Source organism: Astatotilapia calliptera, chromosome 1, assembly GCF_964374335.1.
Source record: "Astatotilapia calliptera chromosome 1, fAstCal68.1, whole genome shotgun sequence".
NCBI classification, from domain to species: Eukaryota; Metazoa; Chordata; class Actinopteri; order Cichliformes; family Cichlidae; genus Astatotilapia; species Astatotilapia calliptera.
The window spans coordinates 29,465,881-29,478,265 of record NC_137422.1 but is presented as its reverse complement, the minus strand read 5'-3'; the positions used below and the strand labels follow the sequence as shown (position 1 = coordinate 29,478,265).

General features: G+C 38.4%; 1 protein-coding gene across 3 annotated transcripts in view; it reads right to left on the bottom strand.

The window, feature by feature from the left end:
* Positions 1–12,385, bottom strand: part of LOC113024921 (FERM domain-containing protein 5-like) — a 79,457-nt gene that overhangs the window by 6,413 nt on the left and 60,659 nt on the right. For all 3 annotated transcript variants that reach the window (XR_013909900.1, XR_013909899.1, XM_080303337.1), the window contains exons 3-13: positions 11,609–11,651; positions 11,407–11,485; positions 8,572–8,669; positions 6,132–6,255; positions 4,735–4,822; positions 4,532–4,620; positions 3,815–3,878; positions 3,301–3,392; positions 3,145–3,219; positions 2,970–3,038; positions 2,748–2,854 (exon numbers count right to left, since the gene is read on the bottom strand). Coding sequence is in view for 1 of the 3 variants with exons in the window: in XM_080303337.1 (XP_080159463.1) it covers positions 2,748–2,854; positions 2,970–3,038; positions 3,145–3,219; positions 3,301–3,392; positions 3,815–3,878; positions 4,532–4,620; positions 4,735–4,822; positions 6,132–6,255; positions 8,572–8,669; positions 11,407–11,485; positions 11,609–11,651 (928 nt within the window). In the remaining 2 variants the exon portion in view is untranslated. The remainder of the gene's footprint in view (positions 1–2,747; positions 2,855–2,969; positions 3,039–3,144; positions 3,220–3,300; positions 3,393–3,814; positions 3,879–4,531; positions 4,621–4,734; positions 4,823–6,131; positions 6,256–8,571; positions 8,670–11,406; positions 11,486–11,608; positions 11,652–12,385) is intronic.

The window sequence follows — 12,385 nt, the reverse complement described above, 5'->3', positions numbered from 1 at the left end:
TCCAGAGCCTGAGTTTGAAGATCCCCCCGGTAGAGCGGGGAAAAGGGGAAGGACTCCCAGAGCCTTGCCCAAAAGCCTGGGTCCCAAAGACAGCACACGCACCTTCACATCCCGATAACAATGGTTGATCATACGCAGATGAACATTCACCTTGGTCTTGATGCGGATCAAACACTTCACCATGATTACACAACAGCAAAAGCACTATTTCCAATTGAGTTTCTACACGTTTTCAACTGCTATCCTTTCGCTTTCTAAATCTTAAAACGGCCTCTTTGTATTCTGCCTGTCTGCTGCCTGTCTTTGTCTCCAACTGAGACTGGTCTAGCTAAGCAGCACTACTCCCTTCTATGCAGTAAGCTCCCACATGCTGTTAAGGCGGGCTGACAGCGGTAGATAAATAGAAAGACAGTCAGAGTGAAAGACAAGGCCCAGGAATGTGGTCCCCTTGTGCCACAGTTCACCTCGACCTCCCCTCCTGCTGTCGGCTGTGACACACACAGCATGGTCCCTGACAGCAGGAGCTTTTTTCAGGCTGAGATATCATTGCCAGTTGAAATACCAGTACAAATATAGCAACACGACAAAACACAGGGGGGTTGCTTCCCTGCTGATACACTGGGGTGCAATGTCAGAGTCCAGGACAAGAACTAAGGCTGGTTTGATAAAATAAATTTTTTCTATTTGCTTTTCTTTTTTGCAGACAGGCTATGTTGTAAGTTTATTAGTGTGACTGAGGCCTATCGGCAAAGAGTAAACTTACTCTCAGTGGCAGCATTGGCAAAAGGTTAATAGCCTGTTGGAGGAAAGGCAGGATGGTAAGTGCCCTTTATAAACTGACAGGATGACTTTCTCATGTCAAAATAATACCTGAGGCCAGTTGCTGATGGGCACTGCAGTGTGTGCACTTTTCAGTAAAGCACACCCTTTAGAGAAAGAGTGAGATCTCACAAAAATACAGAGAAAGCGACTGACATTTGCAAGTAGGTAGGCTGTTAACATGGAAAAGCACTTAGATTGCGCTCTTTCTCCATGCAGGTATTCACAACTATGTCTGATAGTGTTATAAGGAATCTAAAAAAAATGCTGTGCCATTGCTGTGCAACCCAGATCAAATCACAGGATTAAGACAGTGATTTCTTATGTGCCCTGGGGGACTGATCCCCCAGGGCACACTATAAGGCAGACTGTGATATCTCTAAATTAACCAATAAAATAATTTTTTAAAAGATAATAAAAATCTATATTTTGAGGTAAGTGTAATGCCTCAACACCAGGGCCCAAGATTTAATGGAAATCAGCAATTTAGCTAAGAAGTTTAGGTAGCTACAGTAAGACCTGGCCTAACTGGGAAGACTTTATATGTTTAAACAAGAAAAAAGCACAGTGGATAAAGTGTTTATATTAGTAAACTAAAGGAAAAGAAATGAACTAAAACTATCTGAGCTATAGCAACATATTTAATACCTCCTGTATTATCAGGATTTGAGCAACCAAATATGGCACACAGGTTCCTCTTAGAACTCTGATGGTTCTTATGGGATAGATTTATAGTGCACCTCGGATTAACCATCTAAAGCAACAGACAGTGCACAAGACAAGTGAAGAAGAGAATGCAGGTATGGTGGAGTGGGTGGAGACGAGTGTCAGGGGGTGACTTGTGTGAAGGATAGCAGCAAAAGTGAATGGGAAGGCTTACAAGATGGTACTGATATCTGCTATGATGTGTGGTTTGGAGATGGTAGCACTAACAAAAAAGACAGGAGGCAGAGCTGGACGTGGCAGAACTGAAGTTTCTTTGTTGGGAACAAAGAGAATGGACAAGATTAGAAATGAGTATACCAGAGGGACAGCTCAGATCAAGCGGCTTCGATTCAAAGTTAGGCAAGGCTGAGATGGTTTGGATGTGCAGGTACTTTGTTTAAGAGAGGAGATCTAGTGGATATATTGGACAAAGGGTGTTGAAAATGGAGCTGTCTGGCAGGAGAAGAGGAACACCACAGAAAAGATTCATGGATATAGTCAGGGAGGACGTGCAGAGGGCTGGTGTGACAGACGACGACCTGTGGATAGGGTGAAATAGAGGCAGATGCCCTCTAAAGTGAGCAGCCAGAAGAAGAATACTTTTATAGCGCCTTTCTCTTCAGTGTGAGCAATCATGTCACCTTCTACTAGAAGTCTCGTTTACCCAGTCACATGAACATTCATACAGTGCCTTTATCTATGTCTTAGTGTTTTATCTAACTTTCACAAGCACTCTCACACTCAAATGGATTCCTCAGGGTTCAGTATGGAGGAGCCGGGGATAACAACAGTGGACCTTCCAGTTTGTAGAAAACCCGCTCTACCATCACAGCCATCACTTACCTATAGATATTGTGACGCCATCGTGTTACCTAGCAACCAACAGTCTAAAATGATCCATGTGCAGTATTTGTGCACTTATAAAGCCCAATAATAGCACTTGTATTTCATAAAGTAACAATAGCAAATAATTTATATCCACAAAAATGATATATTATGATGTCAGCATGTTAATAGTAACCATCCACTAATGGACTAACATCACTAACCAAACAATGCTATAGTATGAGCATATACTAGGTAAAATTATTGGTTAAACAGCCCTCTTTTTGCACACTTGCAAATACATATATTGTTTGGCAGTTTGAGGACTGACTCCCATGACTTCCACCAACACAGTGAGAGCTTCAGCTACACTTTGCTCTTGTGTTTGTGCGGTTTACCTTCCATAATGGAAATGTGCACAGCTCTTCGTCGGGTCCTTGGCACACTCGTTAGACGAGGGCCATGAGTGATGGATGGACAGCTCCTACTAGGCACCATACCAGCCCTGTGAGAAAACACATGTATGCATAAAGCCCCAAACAAACACATTTGACAGTGCATTCAGAGCTTAATCAATTTGTTACATAATTTAATCAATGCATGATTGTTATGATTGTTACCTGTGGATCTCCGGGGGGTCTCTCTTAATTTTAGCACTTTGTTCCATTACTTCTTTTGCAACCTTTCCGCTAAAAAACAGATAAACGTGACCACTACGGCAAGCACTGAAAACTCCCAATTGTACTTAGTATTCCCATATCATGCTTTGCAATAAACATATTGTTCTGTTGATACCTGTATCTAAAGCGACTACCCTTGAAGAAGAGGTTACTACTGGACACAGTGCGGACTTGGCTTGACTTCTCTAGCCTGTGAGTGAAAAACCATAAATACAGTCATTAGCTTAAATGAAAAGATACCTATTCAGTTTTTGTATGTAATTTTACTCACTTGTAGAAGGCCTGATTCTCCACCCCACACTTCCAAAGATGCTTGCAGGCCTCTGGTGTAGGTGCAAAGTAAGTCAGTATGATCTTCTTATCCTGTAACCAGTCCACTATATTAACTCATATTTGTGATGAAAGCAACATTCTTTTTCATCTAAAGGCTTTACATTCTCATTCAAACCAAAGCCTACATTGAGTTTTAGAATATGAGAAGGTGTCTATACAGATATATTTAAAGGGCACTGTAACCAATCAGCCAAAGAAAACCCAAAAGAAATAATCCTTCTGATCTAAACATCAACCGCCTCTAACACAGTGTCTTTATTTTACTCTTTTGTCTGCTAAAACCTATGGGTAGCACACATTTTTGTCAAATCCTTCCTCATTTATTTCCACATTAAGAATATAGTACAGTGGCTCCCCAGTGGTAGTCTCCATGCATAAAACATGGACGCACTCATTTAACTTCCTGAGCTCCACAGGCTAGAATAGGCAGTTTTAATAATGAATACACATACCTCCTTCTGATTTGCATATATATGGAACGTCTTTGCTTCAAACTTAAGTTTGGTCACCTCCTCCCTGAGGTTAAAATAAAGAAGACAAACCAAACAGAGTAACAAAGAAATCAGACCAGAAAGAATAGGGGAGAAAGTGAGCAAAAGAAAGGAGAGACATAAACCAAAAAAGGCTGTAAAATATTAAGAGCTGTAGGTAAATTAACAGGGCTAACAGTGATTCATTTCTGTGCAAGAGCTGCAAGAGCTCAAATGCTGATTTGGAAACAACAAAACAAGTCAGATGCTGTGAAAACCTCGAAGCTTTCTCTGCGGTCTTACAAAGGTTACTGTTATCTTCTTGTATGGATAACTGGTTACTTTTTTCCTTTGGACTCTCTTGCATCACATTTCACAATATTTTAAAAATTGTACTGTACTTTGTGTGTTTTTTTCCAACAATGCGTGAAATTGTATCAAGTTTAGGATTTTATTTGTTCTTTTCTTTATTTAAAGCACTGAGGTCATTTTGAAGTGGAATGTAGCTAATATATTCATGGGCATAAAAGTTTAAAATAAGTTTAAAAGTTAAAGTCTTTTGATGCTTAATTCATATTTGAGCTTTTTCTGCAACTGATGGGGAGATTTTATTTAAAATAAAGTCACTGTCTTGCTAGTACAAACCTTTGATATGAATATGATTATCAAGTGAAGTTTCAACTCTTAATCTCTACTCACCATTTGAGGAAGTGAACCCTCCTGTTTCCTTGCAGCACAGTGAATCCAAAAGGGGTGAAAGCCAAAAAAGCCGGGTTCCCAGACACATCCTGACAGCACATCCGTGTTTTTGTAAAAACATGGATTTGAGTTAACATTTTAAATCACAATGACATTCAGTCATTCATGTTAGGGTTCACTTTACTGTAAATCTTAATGATAACCTTGCATGGATGTGGGTCGACCCCATAGGTCTCCAACATCTGAGCCTTCTGAAGAAAGTTGAGCTCTGATGTTTCAGGAGTCTGACCTCTGAGAAAAAAGTTAAACAAATAAAGTCAACATACTGGGTTCTGTCACAACTCTTAATTCATGGAGACAGACTTATGTGAAGATTATCATTATCAAACTTGATAATGTGTAGCATCAGAAAGGTTTGGATGCTTTAATTTTCCTAAAGAAAAAGTCTCTAACCATCTACTTACTCTTTTAAATGTCTATAGCTACCAGGGTGTAAACTGTGCAGATCAAGGATACATAATTAAATCTGTTCACTGTGTGTAAAGAATCAAACAAAAGCTTACTTCAGTTTTTAGCCCTGCAGGTCAAACTTTAAAGCAGTGACTAGAATGTTCTAACAGCTGTTGTACTGACCACAGGAATGAAAGGATTATAAATCAATCTGCTGTCTACATTTTCTTCTATTAATAATCCTTGATGAAACTAGTGTATGAGTCACATTAGCTCGGCTGGAGAACATACTGTAGCTCTTTGTTTTTGCTCAGGCAGTCTGAAATAAACTGAATTAACGTCATTATCCCTTTGCCACACTCAAGTTTCTTGTATCTTAGCAAATTACACTGTTATTCTTATGCAAAATGTTTTACGGACAACCTTTGACACTTAACTCCAGGGAATGTACTTAATTATGGGAAGGAAATGAGCAACAGAGGGCAGTATAGGATTGAATCTATACCCAGTGCCAGCGTCCTCCTGGGTTTTGTACATTGTATATACAGCAAGTATAAGTTACTGTGGAGCTGTTTATTTGATTAAATCCTCTTTTGCCCAGGAATACTATCTGCAAGGTTCATCTTCCAACATTGTACAGAACATTGTACAATGTACTCCTAGTCTCAACATCACTGAGCTGGTCTTAAATTATCCAGTCAGTCTAAATCCACAGAAGAACTACAATTTTTCCAAAATCTTAAAACAAATTACCAGCACAGTAAAAAAAAAATGTATTCATGTTTTTTTAAACATTCTTTAAAGGTTTTGTACCACATGACAGAAAAAACATCTAGGTACCTCTACATCACTGCTTTTAATTCACAATACCTGCTACATAATTAAAAGTTCAGAACTTTTTACAATATATAAGAAATTATGCTTGCCTATCTTGTCTTAATATCCTAAATGAGAATTCCAATGTTGCCGTATGTTGATCTAAAAGCATCCGCACTCATGTAAGTTAAATAAGAAGCTATATATTATATAGAATAGTTGATTGCATAGGTGCTCCAAGTCAGCTATGCTCTTGTGATGCCTGCACCTTGCCTCTGATAAAACTGAAGGAGACTACACAGGTATGCAGGCATCTGGACAGATGCCACCTTACATCAGCTCAGTTTTGTGGATCTCAGCAATCCGCCGCTCCAACTTCTCTGAGTGCTTCGGGAAGAACTGAAACTTGGAGCTGTAGCCCTCTGGATGTTTCCCAGGGTCATAGTCACCAATTTCAGCTGGAAAATTAAAAAGAAAGAAATAAAAGAAAAGGATGACTTTTTTAAATGATTTTATGTTTGGCTTTTTGCCTTGCCTTTAATTGATAGGTAAAGCTAAGTGTGAAACGATGACATACAGCAAAAGGCCAGAGTTGGAACTGGGACTGCTGAGGTAATAAATTAGATGGTGTATGTGCTACCAGCTGGCCCATGAGTCACTTTTTTGTGATGTAAGACCCTTCAACCAACTATGGGATAAAGAAATCGTAGCTAAATGCTATTGCTTGAACTTTCAAACAAACAACTGGACTAAATTATGTTCATCATACAGGGGTTGTTCTTATTAGCTCAGTTTAAAGATAAATTGTACAAGTTGAATAATCATGCACAGAGAGACAGTGTGTTCTCAGTATTAAGAGAATATTATCTCCGTCCTGCTGCCCAGCATATCTTTGAGCATGAAAATGTCACATAGAAAACAGTGAAAAATATTTTCACTTTGCCAATTTTGACATTAAAAGGTCTTTCCTTTTACTCAGAATTATTTCAGTTTATGTTGTGTTCAGCTACCAGTGACAATGTTTGACTTTCTCATTTATGTGGTTGGCCTTGACAGAAAAGAGTTTGTGCTGGGGTGCATGATACTGAAAGACATTTCTTTAAACTAATAGTAGTAAAAAGATTAAACTTAGATTATAATTTTTCAAGGTTAAAACATCTGCTCACGAATACACGAATCTTTATTCTGAATCAAAACTTTGACATTCAAACAAAGATCAACACAATGTAATATGTAAACATCAGTTTAGTGGAATTTATCAGAGTTGAAACCTTCAAATGTGTTATTTGTGTCTAAAGGATTGATGTGCAGCACGAGACAGCTATGGTAATTTACTTCAAATTAACATAGGTAGTAATTATTTAGCATAATTGGGCAAAAAGTCAATAACAAAATTTAAGCACACTGTAAAACGAGTGATTTGAGATGAGAATACTTTGCTCTTCCTCTTGGTTACTTTTTTCAAGTCTTGGAGAATATGACTCTTCTATACTGTAAAGGGGGACTCTGGCCAATATAGGTCCTTTCAGAGAAATGGTGTCCCTATTGGCGATTACATGTCACCTCAGATGGTGAAAAGTGTGACTCAGTGGTGGAAAATCCTGGTGGAATAGCTCTCATTCCTGGCTTCACAGCCTTCACAGAGCCATCCCACCCCCACCGAAAAAAGAAGACAGACTTAATAAAAAGAGCATAAAAGACACTGTGACTGAAAAAATATTTAAAAAGCATGTAAATCTGCAAAGTTTCTCAGTTTCATCTGAGCTGTTGTTGTGTTTGGTTTGGTTAGGTTAAGAAAAGTAGATCCACCATAAAAATAGGTGCTATGATAACCAGGCTAATGACAGCTAACTTAATTACAGTGCCAGCTGCAAAAGATTGGGGAAGTTTTTTGCCCATGTGATAGTATCAGAGTTGTGATTGTCGTAACTGCTGAGATGTTTTCCAACTCACAAATAAACTGTATACATTGCATTAAGTGTATATTATATATATGTAATGTTTTTAAGCCCCCGCAGATGAACTCTCTTTATCTGGTGTATAAAAATACAATATTTCTAAAGACTGGTGTGGTTGAAACCACATTTGTATTGCAGCCACTCAAGGCTGCTGTTTCTTATTCAAACTGTTATTCTCCCTCTCAAGTGATTATTGCTAAATAATTAAAAGACACAGTTCACCCAAAAAAATTACATTTCTTTTCTGGCCTGTTATTCTGTTTATTCGTCTACATTATTTTAGTGTGAAATGCACAATTTTGTTAATGCATGCGTTCTAAGGCACACTGCGGTTTGTATTATTTACTGTAGGAACATAAAGAGACACAGAGGACATTTAGATTCAGGGAATGTCTGAGAGACAGAATCCTGGCAGCAGAGATGTTTGGTAGTGTGTGTGACAGGGAAACTGTTTCTTAATGCACCTCACCCCTCTGCATGTTGATGAGTCTAACACCCAGAGGAACCAGGAAGTCTTTTTGTCAGAACTCTCAGATTTGGTTTCAAAGCATGTAAACATCTTAAATTAAACTGATGATTTTTTTTTTACATTGAGTTTATCTAAGTTGCTTTTCATACTGTTATTTAAAAAAAAAAAATTTCAGTTCAGCATAAAAACAACAAACTCCGATTCCCTTTGCAAACAACAGTATGAACCCTATGAGTCTTCAGCTTTTAAACACACTCTGCTCACATGTTTGCACACAACCACACAGTGAAATATATGTTTACAGTATGATTAAACATACTCGTCTCAAAAAAGGTTGTTTGTCATACCTTGTAATATATAGGCAGCCAGCAAAGCTGCATCTGATGTCTTGCACAGGAGGCGGCCGTGGTAGAGATCCCTCTTAACCTGCAGGAAGACAAGATATCTGTGGAGTGGAACACAGAGAAACTGATTTGGGTCATTACTCATAGGACGTCTAGATGTTTACAATTTAAAATTAAAGTGCCTTTTGAGGCTGCGTATATAGTATATGGGAAGTCACTGTTAGAAGATGAAATTCTGAGAGTACCAAATAAGAGCTGAGGCTGACTTCTATAAAGTGTTTAGAGTGAAAGACATGATGACAGATTATGACACGAGTGTTTTAAGGCGACTTGAGATTGTATGTCTGTGTTTACTACGAATAAGCAACCTTGTAGACCACAACCACAGTAAAATGTAAAATACATAAATGTAACTTTTGAAACCTTATTAGAATACTCAGGCCTTTTTGTAGCCCATTTTTTAATTCACTTATAACACAATTTATGAGAAAAATGAGTCATCATCTTATGTCCAGGCTTCTAAAATGGACTGGTCATGCATTTAAGAAGGTGAAAATTTATTCTAATTTCACACAGAGCATGAGCATCCATCCATCCTCTGCTGCTTCAGCCTTTCCCAGCTTCTCTACATGTTCATGAAGAGCCTGAAGAGGGTGTGAGACAGAGCACACCCTGGACAGGTCTGGACCAGTCTGTCGCTGGAGTTTCGAGCTTATACATAATCATTTTGGGAATTGAGATTGATTTAAAATATGATTGCAGTTTCATGGACAAACCCTCTGGGTACAACTTCATCTTCTGGTCTCTTCTACAACATCCAAGAATTCCTGTCTGTCATTTTGCTCACCCTAAATTCATTTCATACGGCTGTGATTCTGCTTCTCTCCAAGCAGCAAAGCAATAAATAGCATAGAAGTATTAAGCATTGCTGGGAAAAAGTGTGGTTATTGAGCATTTTACATTACTGAGGTTATTACTTGTTGTCTTCAATGTGTGCAAGTTTCATACAAGGTTCATTTTTATGTAATTTCTACTGCCTTTGCCACCTCATTGCTCACAAAATCTTGCATGGTACCCAAGTTTCTTTTACAATACACAAAAGCAGGATTGCTGTGAAATAACTGGTATTATTTAGATATATTTTTGCTTATCCGCTATGCATTCATTTGTCTGTAAAAGCCTCTAGTCGGAACAGATGGATGAGGATGGAGGGGCTCTGCCTTGCCGGCGCGCTGGTCTATCAAAATGAGCTGGATTGTGAATAAGAGATTTCATTGCATGGCAACCAGTCGAGGGATGTGATTTACAGGGATCTGTGCACTTGGAAGCTCTCCGGCTCACGCCTCACAGCAGTTTGTTCAGCTGTCACAGATGCTGCACGCCATACAGTAGTGGCACAGAGCTTCATGACACCACGGCTTGCACAAAAGGAAACACTCAAATCCTCTCTGCACACAGGCCACTGTGCTGAACTCGGAGTACTCTTACAAATTGAAAAGCGTGGGTTTCTGCCCCTTCATAACCACTTGCCCATTTTAATACTGGACTTTAGATAATTTATAGGGTCATTTTGGCTCATTAATAAAGAGGCCAAGTTGAAACCCATTTTCAACGTTCCCATTAAAATTGCTATTATACTTTCCAGGGTTTTTTTTCCTTAAGCGAATAACAATTTACTGAAAAGGATTCCTTATTTAAAATCAAATAGGATTTCCTAAAAATCTCGTTTAAGTTGCAGTGGTATTATTCATTCTTCCATTTTGTAAAAGCCAGCTACAGAAGCATAAAAAGGCATTATCTGATTGGATTTTATGAGATAAGTAAGGGCAGAAGAAAAAGATGTCTTCCCCACCCCTTTTTGGTTCAATAAAAGTCTCTCTTTGCTGTGGAGACTTTTATTATTTTACATCTGCCATTTAAGTTTGATCTGTGTCAGCATTTCTTAGATTGTTGAGTGTAAGAAGCAAAAAGGTAGACATCTATACACATTTCCTGCTTTAAGTTGTGTTAAAAAGGAATATTCCACACACATATAATAATAATGATAATAATAATAATAATAATAATGTAAGCTAACTTGAAGCACAACAAAAGGAACTCAAGTTTGCCCTTCAGTATTTTCTAATGCCCTGAGCTCCAAATAAAACGAGGCTGACACTGCAGTTTTTTTTCATTGTGTGTCTGTAATTTGTTTTTTCTCTCTTTTCTATGAGCGTCATGATTGGCAGTCCCATTTCAGTGTAATGGCAGACGTCTTGACCCTATTCTGAAATTGCAAGTGACAGATCCCCGTGACCTGATAGAAGGAAATTTGCAAGTGAAAATGAGTCGCTCAGTTTTCTTGGTATGCATTAAATCCCCCTTTTTTCTTGCACATCTGGTTTTTATTTGAATTTTTTACATTTGTTAACTATTTATTTTTTCTAGTTTTCCCAGTAGTCAATACAAATGGCTGCAGACAGTGTGACATTAGCATACTTGCTTGTTGTAATGAAGGCATTTAAGTCATGTAGAAATGCAAAACATGACTGTGAAGAGATGTGAACTGGCAGGCAGTTGTAAAAACTGACACCTTACAGTCAAATATCATTTGTTGATGGCATATTTTATTACTGTGTGCACCTCTGCAATGTGTCATTTTGTTTGTATTCGCTCGATTACTGTGCAAAAAGTTCAACTGTTATCTGCAGATGAAAATTAGCTCTAAGCAAATTCAGGTATAAGACATAAAATTATCATATTTTAAACTTCAAAAGGTCTCCCATAGAAGAAGAATATGATATAAATTAACCCCACCTTTTCCCATGTGGAGCCGACTAAGCCATCTTAATGTCTTACCTGGTGATTTCCTCTTTCAGGGCAGCGGGGTCAGGTGGGTAAAACTTGACACGCAAACACATGGTGAATGGAGGCTGGGCTACAAACAGGAGATATATTTCTTTCAGGGGTTTTACTCTAATCAACTCTGGACATCTTGGAAAATGAATAAACCAAAAACAGTATCAACAAACTCATCAGGGATCTCAAACTAAATACTTACATTTCATTTGTTTGGCAATTGACTTTGTAAACTCCAACCAGTGCTGTAGGGAAGAGAAAGAGAAGTAAAGACCTGCACTTTTAACACTGATTCGATATCTGCCAAACTGTCAGTCTGGGGTCTGATTACTCAGCAGCTGAGCATGATGACTTAAAATCTATAGCTGGAAGGCACAGTAGAATTACTCCCATCGCCTCTCCTTCTGTTTGTTTAGACTCCCTCCAATACAGTCACCATGCAGAGAAAAGAAAGACATTTAGAAGATAATCAGGACAGTGCTGCTTTTCTGTTTATTTTGAGCACCAACCATCAAGATTCATTAGTGGTTTTAATCAGTGAGATAATTACAGTTTGACAATGGGGCACGGAAGTCAACACAGGGTAGCCAAAGATGCTATAAAGAAAGGGCGATTGGCTGAGGCAAGGTCGGTTAGTTTTCTGGGGCAATTTTTTTTGAAGATTTTTGTTCTCTACAAGATCTGCCTCCTTGAGATATCAACCTGGTAAATAATGCATGTGTAAAACGCAATGCTGAATAGCCCTCAAGGTATCTCCTATCTTTTCATTGTGTTGAGCTAGAGTTGAAAGATTTACACAAAGATCCAGCAGAAAGTCTTATCATGTCTGACTATCAAATGCAGTCATACATGATGGGAATGGTGATGTGAAATGCTGTACAACAAAGCATCGTTATTCCAGGTTTATTTCTGAATCATCCACTATCTCAGAGCCTATTGGATTGCACATTCTTAGCATTAAATAGCATATGTTTCGCTT